The sequence below is a fragment of the Pristis pectinata genome, chromosome 10 (assembly GCF_009764475.1).
Source record: "Pristis pectinata isolate sPriPec2 chromosome 10, sPriPec2.1.pri, whole genome shotgun sequence".
Taxonomy (NCBI): Eukaryota; Metazoa; Chordata; class Chondrichthyes; order Rhinopristiformes; family Pristidae; genus Pristis; species Pristis pectinata.
Window position 1 is genome coordinate 82,089,281 of NC_067414.1, and position 18,095 is coordinate 82,107,375.

Sequence of the window (18,095 nt, forward strand, 5' to 3'; positions counted from 1 at the left end):
CCTCAACTCCTCTTCTGTGTCAGTTCCCCACAATCCTCAACTCCCTGATCTTTCAAATCTTTATCTATCTTCACCTTAAATACATCTAATGATCTGGCCTCCACCACCCTCTGAGGCAGTGAATTCCAGAGACTCGCTACCCTCTGAAAGAAGAAATTTCTAAGCACCTCCATTTTAAATTACTGGCACCTTATTTTGTACTAATGTCCCCATCTGTGACTATCCCACTGGTGAAAACATTTCTATATCCATTCCGTCAAGCCCCCTTAGGATCTTATATATTTGAATAAGGTCACCCTTAATTCTTCCACACTCCCAAGAAGTGTAGAGCCAAACTATAAGCCTCTCTTGATAGGGCAACGCTCTCATCCCAGAAATTAGCCTTGGGAATCTCCTTTGGACTGCCTCCAATGCTACCATATCATTTCTTTTGATAAGTGTACCAAAACTGTGCACAGTATTCTAGCTGTGGGCTCACCAAATACTGTACAACTGTAACATCCTACCTTGCCCCCAACCTTTTCGACCAGTGTCCAAACAACTTAATAGTTATTGTTTTTAATAAAAGTGATGTGACTTAAAACATTATGTGCAAATAAATGATCCAAGAAGCTTCTTATTTCCAAACAGTTACCTCCTTGTTATAAATGGAAGCAAAATTGAAAGACTGCTCTGTGTGCATGTGATTGAATAGAGAACAAAGGAGAGACTATAGATATTATAAATCTGAACTTAAAAAAGGGAATGTAGATTAGTTAGTATTTGAAAATGAAAACTTAATATTTGGTGTGAGTAGTTAATCAAATTTGATTAAAATGACAGCTTTATCGAGTTGCCTTATTTCATTTGATTGTTTAATCAACAAAAAGGTTAGAACTAAGAGAAGTTTCTACAGGTCCCAGGAAAAATAACTACCTACTTTTACCACCTGGAACACAAATTTGTAATAAGAATATTTTCCTTTACTTGTACTTTCCTCAGTGCTGACTAACTCCGTTGGCTTTTAGGGTGGAAAATAGGAAATGCCGCATGCAACTAGGCTCATCTACCATTCTGCTGATTACAAGAAACACTAATAACAGAGTTGTTAACTTACATTAGCAATTGGTTTATATCCATTAATGTACAGCAGACTAGATGTTATGTGGGGAATACCCAGATATGGAGAGTTTGAGGATTCCTAGGAGTTAAGGTAAGATAATGGCAGAAAATGGTGCACAGTGCTTGTAGAGCTGTTGTGGTGGGAGGCAAATTGCAGTGTCCTAGCTCTGGCACGAGTTAATTCTAGCCATAACCAATCTCTCAAAGCACTTAATCACCGTAGATGTGAGTGCTACCGGGTAATAATCGCTGAGGCAGCTTACCCTGCTCTTCTTGGGCACCGGTATGATTGCTGCCCTTTTGAAGCAGGTGGGAACCTCAGACCGCAGCAGTGAGAGATTGAAGAAGTCTTTGAACACTTCAGCCAGTTGGTCGGCACAGGTTTTCAGTACCCGACCAAGTCCACTGCCAGGGCCTGATGCCTTGCAAGGGTTCACCCTCTTGAAAGATGTTCTGACATCGGCCTCCGAAACAGAGATCACAGGATCGCCAGATGCTGTGGGAATTTGCACAGTGTTATTCTCCCTTTCAAAGCGTGCATAAAAGGCATTGAGCTCATTGGGGAGTGAAGCATCGCCGCCATTTATGATGTTTCACTTTGTAGGAAGTAATGGCATGCAAACCCTGTGTCTCTAACTTCACGTGGAATTGCTTTTTTGCTCTCACGATGGCCCTCCATAGGTTGTACCTGGGCTTCTTGTAGGATTCTGGATCACCAGTCTTGAATGCCACGGATCTAGCCCTCGGCAGACTCCAAATTTCCTGGTTCATCCAGGGCTTCTGGTTTGGGAAAACTTGGTTTGTTATCGAAGGCACACACTCATCCATGCACGTCTTGATGAAGTTGGTGTCATATTTGTTCAGATCTGCAGATGAATCCCTGGATATGGTCCAGTCCACCGATTCAAAGCAGTCCTGTAAACACTCCTCTGCCTCCCTTGACCAAACCTTTGTGGTCTTCACCACTGGTACTGTGGTTCTCAGTCTCTACAGTCAGGTGATTGGACTTGCCAAAGTGCAGGCGCGGGATGGCATGGTAAGTGTTCTTGATAGTGGTGTAACAGTGATCAAGTGTGTTGGCTCCTCTGGTTCTGCAAGTGACATTGTTGGTGGTAGTTGGTCAGAGACTTCTTCAAGCTGGCCTGGTTGAAGTCCCCCGCGATGATCGGGAAGGCATCAGGGTGCGTTGTCTCATGACTGTTGATCACAGTGCTTAGCACAGTGCTTGTGATGCTCATTTAGCTATCACCCATTCAATCTAGTGCAACAAATTCATCAACTCTGCAAATTATCATGATTTCTGCTTCCCACTAGCACTAACCATGCTGTTGGTCACCCTAATGCATCAGGAGGGAACTGGTTTTATGGTTGATTGGCTTCAGTTTAAGTTAAGTTTGATGAAATGAAACCAACTGGGGATCCTCACGTGGGAGGTGCTTTGCACATGGAAATCAGTTTGGAGATGTTTTAAATTTGATAGAAATCATGATTGTTTTCAGATGCGCACTGAAAACCTTTGTGGAGGAGCTAAGGAGGAGAGATGTGTCATTGACTTGCAGCTGTCAGGAGGTTCAGCAGACAAGTAGTTAAAAATGCAGTGAGGAGGAGTGTGGTGTGCAGGTGAATCCTGTGCAAGCCAAGACTACTCCACCATGGGCATGATTACCAATCCTCAAAGTATATTGCAGAGTCTATGATTGTTGAGGCAATGCCTCAAAGAGTGGTAAACTGGTTTATTACTGTCTAAGGTGCAGTGAAAAACTTGTCTTGCATACCATTCGTACAGATCAATTCAATAACAGAATGCAGACGCAGTGTAAGGTGGGAGTGGGGGCTGGCAGAGATGTGTGAATGGTGGCTGAGAGCATGGACAGGTAGAGTCATAGAGTTATACAGCACAGAAACAGGTACTTCAGCCCAACTTGTCCTTCAGCCCAACTTGTCCATGCCGACAAGGTGTCTTTCTGAGCTATCCAATTTGCCTGCATTTGGCCCATATCCCTCTAAACCTTTCCTATCCATGTACCTGTCCAAATGCCTTTTCAATTATGTAATTGTACCTACCACTTTCTCTGGCAGCTCATTCTGTATATGCACTAACCTCTGTGTGAAAAACTTGCATCTCAAGTCTCCTTTAAATCTTTCCCCTCTCACCTTAAACCTATGCCCTCTACCTTTAGACTCCTCTACCCTGGGAAAAGACTGTGACAATCCATCTTATCTATGCCCCTCATGATTATAAACCTCCATCATGTCACCCCTCAGCCTCCTTCATTCCGGGGAAAACAGTCCCAGTCTATCCAGATTTTCCTTATAACTCAAGCCCTCCAGTCCTGGCAACATCCTTGTGAATCTTTTCTGCAGCCTCTCTTACTTTCATTGTATCAGTGAGGCTGCGTAGTTATGATCCTAAGAATGGATGTACTTCCTTGCCATGGAGCAAAGATTCACTAGACTGGTTCCAGATTATGCAGATACGCCATGAGGGGAAATTGAAAAGCCTGAGTCCGTATTTTCTTGAGTTCAGCCTGAGCACTGGTCCTGAGTGTGTTAAGTTTGTGTGTTCTCCCTGTGACTGCTTCAGTTTGCTCTGGATGCTCCCACAGGCATGTGAATCGGGAGGTTAATTGACAATCGCGAATTGCCTTTAGTGTTGAATGTGAATGGCGGAATCGAGGGGAAGTTGATGGGGATGTGGGAAGAGTATGGTGCAGAGAAACTTCATGGGGGAATCGGATAACTCTGTGAGCCAGCATGGATTGAATGGGCCAAAATGGCCACCTCCCATGTATGAACATAGAACAGTACAGCAGAGGAACAGGCCCTTTGGCCTACCATCTCCGCACTGATCATGATACCAATTTAAATTAATACCCCTGCCTGCACATGGTCCGTATCCACTATTCCCTGCCTGTTCATGTGTCTGTCTAAATGCCTCTTAAGCATTACTATCATATCTGCATCTACCACCTCCCCTGCCTATGTGTTCCAGGCACCTACCACTCTCAGTGTAAAGCAAAACAACCTGCCTTACACATCCCCTTTAAACTTTCCTCCTCTCACCTTAAACCTATGCTCTTTAGCATTTGGCATTTTCACCCAGAGGAAAATGACTGACCATCTACCCTATAATTTTATAATTATAAAATACCCTCTTATAATTTTTTATAATTCTATCAGATCACCCCTCAGTCTCTGATGCTCCAGAGAAAACAATCCAAGTTTGTCCAACCTCTCTTTATAGCTAATATACTCCAACCATGTAACATCTTGGTGAAACCCTTATGCACCCTCTCCAAACCCTCCACATCCTTCCTATAGTGTGGCAATCCAGAACAGCACACAATACTCCAAATGTGGCCTAACCAAAGTTTTATACAGCTGTGATATGACTAGCTATTACATTCAATGCCCTGACCAATGAAGGCAAGCATGTAGTTATGTCTTCTTTACCACCCTGTCTATTTGTGTTTCCACTTTCAGGGAGCTTTGAAGTATTGCCCCTTCCCTGGTTGGGGCAATCTGCATATTGTTTCAAGAAACCCTCCTGGATACACCGAACAAATTCTGTAGCATCTAAGCCCCTGGCACTGAGGGAGTCCCAGTCAATATTGGGGAAGTTAAAATCACCATCTATATATGTCTTTCATAATCTGCCTGCATATCTATTTCTCTGTCCCCAACTGACTAATGGGAGGCCTATAATATAACTCCATTATAGTGCTTGCACCTTTCTTATTCCTGAGCTCTACCCATATCGCGTCACTGGATGAGCCCTCCAGGACATCCCCTGGAAGTACAGCTGTGACATTCTCCCTGTAGTGCAACAACCCCTGCGCCCCCCCCTCCCCCCAGCCACCTTTTTTACATCCCTATCATTGGTGAAACATCTAAAACCTGGAATGTTCAGCTGCTCGTCCTGACCTCTAAACTAAGTTTCTGTAATGGCTACAACATTGTAGTTCCAAGTACTAATCCAGGCTCTAAATTCATCGTCCATACCAGTTATACTCCTAGCATTGAAATAAATACACTTCAGACTGTCAGTCCTGCCGTGTTCATTAATGTGGCCCTGCTTGTTCTTCTTAGACTTGCTCAGCCTCTATCTTCTCCTCAGTCTCTTCCCAATGACAAGGAAATAGGATATGGATCTTTTCCAAGACTAAAACCAGAGGGGACAGACTGAAATAGAAGAAATTCCTTCACTGCAGTTGGTGAATCTTTGAATTCCCTGCCCTGGATGATGTGGTTGCTTAGTCATGGAATTAATTTAAAACAGAGATACTTAATTTCTGCATATTAAGGGAATAAAGGGAGACATGAATAGGAGAAGAAAATGGAGCTGAGACAGAAAATCAGCAATGATCTTAATGAATGGCAGAGCTGTCTGTTAATGGTCCTTTCTGCCTATACTTCTTATATCCTTATTAGTTATTGATGACTAATTCCAGCATACAGCTGGTTTTCTGCTTTTATTTGGAAATTTCTATTTTTAAAAGTACAATTGTATACGTCAGTCCTGATGCAAAGTTTCGACCCGAAACGTCGACAACTCTGCCCCACCCGACCCAACCGATGCTGCTCGACCCGCTGAGTTCCTCCCGCAGGTTGTTTGTTACGATCGTCTGCTGTTTGCTTCACATGAAAATCCATGTTTCTGGTTTATTTCCCCCGAGATGTCTGCTATCATGTTACCTACCTACCTACCTACCTACCTGGCTGGCGAGCACGTGGCATCACACATCCTCGCCTGGGGCGGGGGCGCGCACTGAAGGAGTGGGCGGAGCTCTCCCGGGACGGAGGCGCGCGCTGGAGGAGGGGGCGGAGCTCTCCCGGGGCGGAGGCGCGCGCTGGAGGAGGGGGCGGAGCTCTCCCGGGGCGGAGGCGCGCGCTGGAGTTCACCTGGGGCCGGGTGCGCGCTGCAGGTGGTGCTGCTCTTCCCGGGGAGCACGGTCTTCTCACAGTCGAGTGGAGGAGAAGTAATCGTTCGGTACTCTGCGGCAAAGGCGAAGCAATCGGGAGTCTTCAGAGCTTTACATCATTTTTATCTTGCAGTTGCGTGGTTACAGTAGTCTTTCTGTTGGGCGTGCGCTCATTGAAAAAAATCCTAAACACGCCGCTCGCCATGCATTGGCCATAAAGTAACGCATTTCTTGTGGTTGTAACTCCGCGGCCCAGTTGTACAGATGACGCTGTTCTACCACTGATTTTACATGAAAAAAAGACGTTTGTTTTATTGTACTGTGGAGCATTTCTGGGATTGTGTGTTCTCTAATACTGTTTCTTGGTTATTTTTAGTTTCAAAATATTCGTTTTCCGAGCTCCGGAAAGGCAGAAGAGGGTAAAAGAAACCAAGTGCTGGATTATTTGGGAGGTATTTTTAGTTCTGGTAGGAAAAAAACTTCGAAAAAATCATCTGCAGTGCCTTTAAGCCCTGGCAATTCTGTTGAGGAATCTCCTCCAGCAACAAAAGACTTAAGTTCTTCTGGGCAGAACTCCCCAAGTAACGTTCAGGATTCAGGATTTTCCCAAGACCATCGGAGCGAAGGACTGATTGAGACTGAAGTCCCTGACCAATGTCTGGCAGAGATATCTCCAGGTTCTCCGGATGAAAGCTGCCCGTCAGCTGCCTCCAGTGACCTGGGCCAGCAGACTGTAAGTTCACCTGAAACTAAGAAAGCCACGATAATTGATATCAGCCTGCAGAGCACAGAGAGAGAACCTGAGCCCAAAGGTGTTAGAGAGCAACTGTCTCCAGAGGTTGTGCATAGTAACCCAACAAAAGAAGTTTTAAGTGATGTGTCAAGCACATTGGTAAATAACTTGGAGACGTCGTTATCATCTGGCTGCACAGGTGCAATTTTGCCATCTATTGACAGAACTGTAAAGGAATGTGAAATTGCTAAGCCCAATGACACTTCTTTTAATGAAAACAAATCCCAGGACTCCCAACAACAGAAAGACAACAAATTTGTAAATAGTGACAGACTTACTGAAGGCCAGTATGACTGCAAAATTGATGATAAGTGTGTAGATATTCCAGCCATAAAGGAATACATTTTGCCAATATCTGAGACTGTGAGAATTGAGCAGATAGCCAGAGTTGCTGAAATTGACATACATGTTCCCAAAGTCGAAGTAAATTCAAGTGTAAAATTGTCAGAAGCATCTGTTTCATTGCCTGTTAACAGCATTGGTGTGGAATTGAAAGCATTAGAAAAGCCATTGAAAAATGAAGAAAATAAACAGTTGAACCATTCCACATTTCAAAGAGTTAAAAAGGAAATTGGGAATCCTACAATTTCTGAAAAAACATCATTTACACCTGACTTGGCAAAGCAACAGATTCCATCAAAGAAAGACGAACTCACAGCAGGTGCTACTAAAACTAAAGTGGAGGAGACCGGGTCCTCTTGCATAACGTGCATCGGTGAAGATACAGCAAACTTACTCAAAGTTGAGAGGCACTCAACAGATAACCTATCAGGAGAAAATCTAAATGGTTTAGTGGAACAAGAATCAAATACAGATAAGCCTGTCACTAATTCTCAAACTAATGTAGGACATTTTAAAAACACAGTGGAAAAGTTGGATTTTCTGGATTTAAAATTTGATTTAAATACAGCAACTCTGGTGTCCTTTGAGATGGATAAAAAATCACCCTCAGATGGCAAACGAGGCGGAAGAAAGGGAAGAAAGAGGCGGTCTCTGAAATCTGATCAGTCTGGTCAGAATACTGGGATTGTAGATACTAACACAATTGAAGAAACTTTGAAAGAAAATGATTTTGATGTAAATGCGGTGAAGCTCCCACAGCAGTCCCCTGAAGTCCCAGTTAAGATGTTGCCATCACCAAAGCAAGGCACTTCTCCATTGATCCATCGTAAAACATTACCAAAATCTGTTACATTCACTGAAAAATCTGTAGAAAGTGTTTCCAAACCATTTGCATCAAGAAAGAAGTCTTCACAAAGGGGATCTTTCAGTCCAGATAATGAAATAGAATCTCCAGTAAAAGGTTCTTCAGAAAAGACATCAAATTCAGAAGCCCAGTTTGGAAGTTCTGTATCTGTAATATCATCACACAAAAGTACTCCAATTCCTGGTCAGAAAGTGGAAAGAAATAATTGCAAAAGTTCTGAGGTAGCTTTTGTTGATTCTACAAACAACGAGGCTTTCAACGTTTCTTTACCAGGTGCAATCATTGATAAACTGGGTGAAAACACGATCGCTTTGGATTCTGCAAATCAGAACAGTGATGTTGAATCAGTTAGCTGTATATCTAATCAGCAAAGTGTGGGACACTTCAATGTGAGTCATAGTGTGATTACACAGGAATCTGGTGCTGACTCTGAAAGACTGAAAACTCAGAAAATAAAAAACTCAAAAGGAAAAGGTAGCAACAAGAATGTAATTACTTCACAACCACATTCCACTGTGACTACAAGAATAAGACTGTAAGTGTATCTTTTTTATTCCCTAGTTTATTGTTGTTGGCACATTGAGATCATCCTTTGGTCCCACTGTAATCCCAGTCAAAAAATAAACTGCTGGAAGAACTGAGTGGATCAGGCAGCATCTGTGGAGCAAAGGGAAGGTCAATGTTTCGAGACTCTGTATCAGGACAGAATGTCAAGGGAATATAAAGCCAGTATGCAGAAGTGAGAGGGAGGGGTGAGATAGAGGCTGGTAGGTGATAAGTGGAACCAGATGAGGAGAGGAAGGATGGAAATAAGGTAACTCGTATCTTGTGATCCTTTCCCACTCCCACCAGTCAGCCCTAGTTGTCTCTCCCTTTGTTCACCTTTTCCACCTGTTACCAAGACTCTTTACCCACTCCCACCTATTCCATGTGCCCATCACCCATGTACCTACCCAACTGCATTTCTTCTCCCTTGGTTCACCTTTCCTATCCCCTCAAACCCACCCCCCGCACGCCCCATTCCATCTGCCCACCATCCCTCCCTCATCTGATTCCACCTGTCATCTGCCAGCTCCTTCCTCACCCCTTCCTTCTCTTTACTGGCTATCTTCCCTCTACACTCTCAGTCCCGAAACATCGACCATCTCTTTGCCTCCACAGATGCTGCTTGACCCGCTGAGCTCTTCCAGCTTTTTTTTTGCAGTCTCTTGCGTCTCCATTATAATCCCAGCACTGCTACTATCCTTTCCTGCTGATCAGTTGGACTGAATTCAGTGGGGCATAACAAACTGGTCAAATGAAAAGAAGTTAAATTTCAAACCATGTAGCTAAACCATTGTCTGTTTTTGCCCTGTTTAATTCACTACTACTGCATTTCTGCGGTGCTAAGCTTTCATCACCACCAACTTCACGTTGCAATTTTAGCCAAATTCCTAGGCTGCAAAATCTTAAACTCAACCACCTATTCCCACGTTATTCAGATTATTTATTCCCTTTGTTTTGCCAGCCTCCTTGACACCCATTCTCTTTGCAAATCCCTGTTAATTGCTGCTTTTTCATCCTCCATTGGACTTGCTCAATAACTTGTATCCTTTGACTTTCTATTCTAGTGTATCTTCACATGGGTACAGTCTACTCCAGTCATCACCACCCAATCTTGGCTATCCTCAGACTAAACGATTCCACTGTCATCTTCACTTTTTCAAAAACCACTTCAGAATTTGCATTGTTGATTGTTCCTCCAATGTGCTTTAAGAATGTTTATTTTCACTTTATTTCTTTTAGTAAATACCATATTGAAAGATTGTCATTCTAACGATGCTTGGAGCTTGAGCTGAACTTCATTGGTTGTATTGCCCAATAATCTGATTGATCTGTGTTTCTGGAGATAGACTGTAACCAAACAATGGTGCTTTTATAGACGCTCAAAAAATGTAATGGTTGAAATAGGTATCCAGGATATGCTTCAGGCATTTAATTCCAATCTTGTTCTATTCCTCTGCTTTAGGCATTATCCCTATTATCGTTATCCCTAGCCAATTAATTGTCTAACTGACGCTCGCTGAATTCTTGTCTCAAGAATCTGTGGAAAGCTCTTCAAAAGAACGAGGATGTATCAAATATTTTACCAGACAGGGTGTCTGATGCAAAGTTTTTGTAATTATTCAAAATAGTTGCATGCCACTGACGTTCAGTCTTGTCTGAGTTATGGCTTCCTTCAACCAGGCTTTAAGACTGATGCTGTTGTCCTTCAGCTGCTGCTGCAAACATATGAATCAGTAGCAGAGGCACTTAACCTCTCAAATTTGGCTCCACCATTCAATAAGATCATGACTCTAATTGTAACCTAAACGCCACGTTCTTACTTTTCTCTGGCAACATTTCACCCCATTATTTATGTAGAACCTGTCTACCTCTGCCTTAAAAATATTCAGAGAAAAAGTATTTGCCTCATTTGTCTTAAGCAACTGACCCCTTTGTTTTAAACAGTGATCCCCTACTTCTGGATTCTCCCACAAGAAGAAACATCCTCTCTACAGCCACCTGGATAAGACTTCTCAGGATTTTATATATAAGATAAGATATCTTTATTAGTCACATGTACATCGAAACACACAGTGAAATGCATCTTTTGCATAGAGTGTTCTGGGGGCAGCCCACAGGTGTCGCCACGCTTCCGGCACCAACCCAGCATGTCCACAACTCCTAACCCATACATCTTTGGAATGTGGGAGGAAACCAGAGCACCCGGAGGAAACCCATGCAGACACGGGGAGAATGTACAAACTCCTTACAGACAGTGGCCGGAATTGAGTCCGGGTCGCTAGTGCTGTAATAGTGTTACACTAATGGCTACACTACCGTGCCTTCAGTTTACATTTTATAAAATGAAACATTTTAGCTTTCAACCGAGTCACTTCATGCTCTTCTAAATTCTAGTAGGAAACCAGTGCTGTACATATTACTCCAGGTGCCGTCTCACCAATGCCCTATGTGACTAAAACATGCCAGTGTGTTACCTCCTACACCATATCTTAATTTTCTGCAATAAACTTGGATGTGGCACCTTATCGATTGCCTCTAGGAATCTAAGTATAGTACATTGACAGGTTCCCTTGTATCCGTAGTACATGTTACTACTTCAAAAGAGCTTCAATAATTTAGTCAAACACGATTTCCTCTTCACAAAAATATGTGGTCTTTGTCTTTCTTTTTCAATCTTTTTATTAATTTTCAAATTAATACAGATTAATATAACATCGGTGATTATACACGTAATACAAAGAGATTGGGAGGACAATCATGACGTATATAATCATAAAGAATAAAAAATATATTCTAGGCCCCACGATCTCTTAGTAAGTGAATATATTACAAAAAAAAATCAAAAAGGGAAAGAAAAAGATTTATTGTATTAAAAAAACCAAATCGAAAAAAATTGTAAATAATAAAACGAAACAAACTTAAAAAAAAATTCAAAAGAAAAAAAAAACTGGACTGATATTTCTCAATGAACAAAGAGCATTATTATGTCGTCAACTCCGCTCCTCTAAGTTCAAATATTATTGAAAAGGGATCTATATCATATGAAAATATTGAATGAATAGACTCCAAACTTCCTCAAATTTAAGCGAAGAATCAACAGTGCCATTCCTAATTTTTTCCAAGTTTAAACATGATATAGTTTGAGAAAACCATTGAAAAGTAGTGGGAGGTATTGGATCCTTCCATTTAAACAAAATGGATCACTTGGCCATTAATGTAACAAAAGCAATCATACGACAAGCAGCAGCAGATAAATGGCCAGAATCCAACATTGGTAGCCCAAAAATTGCAGTGATTGGGTGAGGTTGTAAATCAGTATTCAATACAGTTGAAATAATGTTAAAAATATCTTTCCAATATTTTTCCAAAAGAGGGCAGGACCAAAACAATATGTGTTAGGGAAGCCACCTTCGACTTACATCTGTCACATATAGGATTTATATGGTGATAAAAACGGGCTAGCTTATCCTTGGACGTATGGGTCCTGTGAACCACCTTAAATTGTATCAAAAGAGTATCTGGCACACATTGAAGATGTATTAACTAATTGGAGAATTTTCTTCCATGTCTCTGTGGGTAAAAGTATCTGGAGTTCTCTTTCCCATTCATTCTCAATTTTATCAAGTGTCTCTAGATGTATTTTCATAATTAGATTATAAATTATTGTTATCAAGCCCTTCTGATAGGGATTAAAACCTAAAATTTTTTCTGTAATTTCAATTTTATATGGAGTCGGAAAAGAAGGCTTAGTAACTTTTAAAAAATTTCTAATCTGTAATTATGGAAAAAAAGTGTGATCTAGGCACATTGTATTTATTAGACAACTGTTCAAAAGATAAAAAAACAGTTATCAATGAATAAATCACAGAAACATGTTATTCCCTTCATTTTCCATAAAGAAAAACCTGAGTCGATTCTGGATGGTTGAAAGAAAGAATTAGATTGAATGGGGCTTGCTAAATTAAATTTATTCAATCCAAAGAATTTATGGAATTAAAACCATGTTCGTATTGTATGTTTAACTATTGGGTTAGTCATATGTTTACTTAATTTAGTAAGGGCAAAAGGGAGTGAAGCTCCTAAAATAGAAACTGACGAAAATCCTTGCACTGATTCATACTCAAGGTATACCCATTTGGGACATTGAATTACATCTAAATCTTGAGCCCAAAAAATTAAGTATCTGATATTAATTGCCCAGTAATATAATCTAAGGTTAGGCACAGCCATGCCACCATCCTTTTTTAATTTTTGTAAATATTTCTTACTTAACCTTGGGTTTTTATTCTGCCACATATATGAAAGAATTTTAGAATCAATAGTGTCAAAAAAAGATTTCCGGATGAAAGTTGGAATTGTCTGAAACAAATATAAAAATTTTGGTAAAGTATTCATCTTAACCGCATTAATTTAGCTTATCAATGATAGGGATAATGGGGACCATTTCGTAAGTAATTGTTTAACGTGATCAGTTAAGGGTAATAAGTTAACTTTAAACAAGTCCTTATGCTTCTTGGTAATTTTAACATCCTAATACATAGAATGGTCAGTTACTAATCTAAATGGTAATTGCCTATAAATTGGGGTTTGCATATTTAATGGAAAGAGTTCACTCTTATTAAGATTTAATCTATAACCAGAAAAACACTAAATTGAGCAAGCAGCAGTCATGCTGCAGGGATGGATTCCTCCGGGTTAGAAATATAAAGTAACAAGTCATCTGCATATAGAAATACCTTATGAATCCCCTGTCCACGAGTAATACCAAATATGTTAGAAGAATCCCAAAAGGCAATTGCCAAGGGTTCCAAAGCAATATCAAATAATAAAGGGACTTAGAGGGCGACCCTGTCTAGTACCTCGAAAAAGCCTGAACAGAGGGGATCGCTAATTATTAGTAAGTATTGAAGCCATAGGTGTATGATAAATCAATTTGATTGCAGATATAAAATTGGGACTAAAATTAAATTTCTCAAGTGTATTAACTAAATATTCCCATTTGACTCTATCAAACGCCTTTTTCAGCATCTAATGCGATAACACATTCTGGAATTTTGGATGGTGGGGGTATATATAATATTCATTAACTTCCTGATATTAAAATGCAAATAATGATTTTGGATAAATCCTGTCTGATCATTGGAGATAATTCGTGGAAGAACCTTTTCCAATCTAGAAGCCAATATTTTGGAATCCACATTTAATAAAGAAATTGGTCTATAAGATGCGTATTCAGTGGGATCTTTATCCTTTTTAAGAATTAAAGAGATGGTAGCTTCATAAAAGGATTGTGGTAGTTTACCCACTGATAGGGCATCTTTAAAAATTTTTCCTAACCAGGGAGAAAGAAGATCAGAAAAGGATTTAAAAAATTCGACTGTATACCCATCAGGACCAGGTGTTTTACCTGAATTTGTTGAAAAATTTGCTTTCTTTATTTCTTCCTCCAAAATGGGTGCATCTAATATTGAACGTTCATTAAATGATAATTTCGGAGTCTTCAGGTCCCTTAAAAATTTATGCATTAATGTAGAATCCTCAGGAAATTCTGAGTATAAAATTCTTGAAAAGATTTATTAATTTGTTTATGGTCCACCGTATAGTTACCATCTGGTTTATGTTGTCTTTGTCTGAATACCTTGAAGAGGATAACTGTACCTCTTGTTCTGCTCTAAATTTGTCTATCATTCTCTCCCAGTTAAAATGCCTACCCTCAAGATCACTTCTCATTCTCTAAACTCAAGAGCGCGGACCCCATCTGCTTAATCTGTCCTTGTACAACAAATCTGCCTTCCAGGAATCAGTGTAGTGAATATTTGCTACACTCCTTCTAATGCATATAGACAAATGTGTCCATCCTTGCACTGGGGGGGGGGGGGGTAGGACCAGACTGTATACAATATTCCTGATGCAGTCTCATCAGGGACCTATGTAATTGGAGCAAAATGTCTCTACTCTTGCAGTAATGGCCAACATACCGTTTGCCTTCCTTATTGCTGTTGTACTTGGCATGTTAACTTTAAAGGACACCCAGGTTCCTTTGATACTAACACCATTCAATCCCTATCCTGTGCAAAATACTTCATCTTTAGGGTTTTTTTTGCACCTATGTAGAAATCTCACATTTTTTCATATTGGAAATACGTCTTGCCATTCACATAACCTATCAATATTTCCCTGAAGCCTCTCTGCATCTTTCTGACAACCTGCAGTACAAACTTGGGTATCTTACACTTGGTCCCCTCATCTAAATCATTGATTATAGATTAAGAACCCCTAATGCCTGTGGCACCCACTCATCACAGCCCCCCAGCCCAAAAAGTCCGTGTTATTTCTACACGTTTTATTTTCAGTCTATTGAATGCTTCTGCTTTCTATCTATTAATTTACCTCAGCTTTCTATCTATTAACTTATCTCAGCTATAAATAAATATTCCTACTTTCCCTCATTTGTAGGGCTCAGATGAAGCAGGTTTAGAGGATGGAGGTAATTGGATTAGTATGGTTGCAATGGTGACTACGATATAACTGAGAACTGGACAGCACACTCGGCACTTTTGGTGCTGGACTGGCGGATTTTCTGGACTATTGGATGTTATTCCCCGATATTCCTACACAATTTTAATTAGATATTTTATGATGTCACAGTATTATAATAAATTCTCCCTGTACTCAGTAAGTTTCGGAGAAGTGTGGAAGCGAGGACCTGGTAAGTCTCAGGAGGGCGCAGGAATCAAGAGTCCTGGTGAGTCTTGAGGGACCATAGAATCTGGGACCTGGTGAGACTCAGGGTGGTGGTTGGGGGGAGGGATGCGCAGCATGTGCCCCAGGTGAGATCTGGGGCAGCAAAGGCCTGGTAATTTTCAGGAGAGCATAAGAAACATTACCTGGGTCAGCCAGATGCTGAACCATCAGGATTTCCAAATGGTCTGATAGCAGATTATAAGGGCTTTGCTGTGTATTCCAAAAATATGGCATTGGCTTTATAGTCCTTAGTGACATCCTGAGTTTGAGAAAGTCTCTTCATAGTGTAACAAACACAAAACGAAAGTTTTGCCGTTGGTTGTTCTGTTTCCACTTTGGAGAAGATAACAACATTAATTTTTTTTTTCTTTCTGTTTCATTGGTTGTCAATGGGTCCAGAACGATTCACTCTCTGGATGATCGTTATTACTAACATAACTGCGGCAGTCTGGCTATGGAGGAGATCCTGCTTTTAAAAACTCAAATTAGACTATAGTGAGACTGTTTCTTACTTTTTGGATAAGGCAGAAGTGCATTCCTCCCTTGGACCTCTATCCCCTTAAGGTGAAGGAAAAGGCTTCTTTGGCAGACTATGGCCCTCTCTGAATCTATGCAGATTTTTTTTACTAGAATATTGAGCAAACTACATTTGACGTTTCTGTGTTTCCCTTGACAGTCCATCAAGTGAAAAGGGAGATGAATCTGATGCCCAGAGCAACCCCTCAAACCAGCTGGAGCACTGCACTGAAATCAGAACTGAGGAAGAAGAGACCATTAGAATAACACTACCTAAAAAAAAGAGTGCCACAAGCCACCACACAGTTGACTTCTTTACCACTAAGGACCTGCCTTTGGCCTCTAACTCAAATAAAACATGTGTCGGCAGTCTAAAGATTCAAATACAAAACAAATCTGCCAGGCGGACAGATGGCACTTTAACCGTAATTGGTAAAAGGCAGCCAAACACATTAAAGAATGTTGAAGCAGCTGCTGGAGTAAAGGTAGACACGAGACCTAAAACAGATGAAATTTCCAAAGTGAAAGCTGATGATACAAAACATATTTCTGAAGAAGGGCATAGAAACGAAGGAGTGAAGACCGCAAGTGTCCATGTTGAAAATACATCTTTAAAAACCTTTGATGATATGGATGCTGGTAGCTCAGAAGCAAGTTGCTCACTTGAGACTGTATCTTCAGCATTGTGTGAACACAATGATATGAAAAGCCAGTCATCTTCTGTGGATACGCAAACCTCTGAAACATGTTTAACTGAAATTGAGAAGGGTATCACCTCAAAAAGTACTAAAAGGCAAGAGGAACATCTAGATTCAGCTGTCGTTCCTCTTGTTCCAGCTGTGCCTTCGACTGGAGCAGAATTGAAAAGTGGAGAAATGGAAGGAAAGGCCACATTGCTTCCAAGTGTACTGCTGTCTGAAAACAGGAAAGAAGCCTTGACCAACAGAGTTAATGGGAGTAAAGCCATTATGGCTGAAGAAAATCCTGGGCTTGGTCAGCAAAATACACCTAAAGTAGAAAATCAAGATTTTGCAGTTAAGGACACAGCAATGCCACAGAAAGTAGAAGCACCCACAGCTGTATTGTCTGATAAGGACAAGAATGAAAGCCTTGATCTTAACCAAAGGGGGAGGTCAAGTGATGTAATAGTCGGAACTGTAATATCTGCACAGCAGAGTCCACCAACATCTCAATCAATGGAGGATGTAGCTTTGTCTCAGGGTTCACAGGCTTCTAAAACCATGTCTGAAATTGAGGAGAAAAGCACAGCAAAAACTGCTAATGAGAGACCTACTGACACAGGTATTACAGTAGGTAAGCTTGTTCACAGAGTTCACCAGTGTTGCAAATTAGTGATGGCAAGCAAAGAGCTCATCTCAGTCCAAAGAAATGTTTGAAAAACCTGAATCTGAAATAAAAACAGATACAAGTGCCAGCTGTGCTATTGAACAGCAGGAATGCTTGGTACTTCAGCAGTTGAAGATGCCTCAACTCGTAAAGTTAAGTTCATCACTTGACACAAGCAAAGAGAAACTGAGAATAGATGGATCAGCATCGTGTGTAGAAGTGTCCCTGTTTGAGAAAGAGGGTGCAATATGTTTCAGTGACGAAAAATCAGATAGATCAACAGGTGATGTTGTCCTTCCATTGCAAGTGGGCCCAGTGAACTCAGAACATAAGAAAAAAGAAACAAGTCTTGCTTCATCTTTGTGTGAACAAACACCTGAAATTAATGCTGACATCTCTGCAAATATTATTAGTGGCACTGAATCAGGATCTAATGAAGCAGAAATGGGACCTGTCCTGCCTTTACAGCAGGATGTGTCTATGCTCCAAAGTAATGACCCTGAAGTAAAAGAGAAAACATCACTCCAAAGCATGCAAGCATTTAAAACCATGGGGGCTGTAATTATTAATGAAGCATCGGCAAAGGGTTCTAATGAGCAAACTGATAAAGTGAAAGAAAGGAGGTATCCCTTGAGCCTGTACAAACTTTTAAAGTGCTGTCTCTGAAATGGAAAAGTGTGCAACGACAAACAGTGTTATTGAGCACCAGGAATCCTTAGGTACTGCAGCAACTGATGGTGCCATACCTGTACAGCTGAATTCACCACAGACACAGCCTGGGAAAGCTGCAACAAAGGACAGACCACCTCAATGCGTCGAAATATCTGAAACACAGAATGAGGCACAAGCAAACTGTTTTAATCAGCAAAAATCAGGTACAGATACTTTATCAATGGGATGGTGTCCCAGCTTTGCAAAT

General features: G+C 40.9%; 1 protein-coding gene across 3 annotated transcripts in view; it reads left to right on the forward strand.

The window, feature by feature from the left end:
• The window catches only part of LOC127575458 (uncharacterized), a 132,202-nt gene extending 114,865 nt beyond the window's left edge, over positions 1-17,337 (forward strand). For 2 of the 3 annotated variants that reach the window (XM_052025349.1, XM_052025350.1), the window contains 2 exons: positions 6,400-8,558; positions 15,990-17,337. In XM_052025349.1, coding sequence (XP_051881309.1) covers positions 6,400-8,558; positions 15,990-17,226 — 3,396 coding nt within the window. In that variant the 3' untranslated portion in view covers positions 17,227-17,337. Of the gene's footprint in view, positions 1-6,399; positions 8,559-10,513; positions 11,070-15,989 lie in introns of those variants that run through there. The other variant, XM_052025351.1, reaches the window with a different exon arrangement.
• The last annotated feature ends 758 nt before the right edge of the window (positions 17,338-18,095 follow it).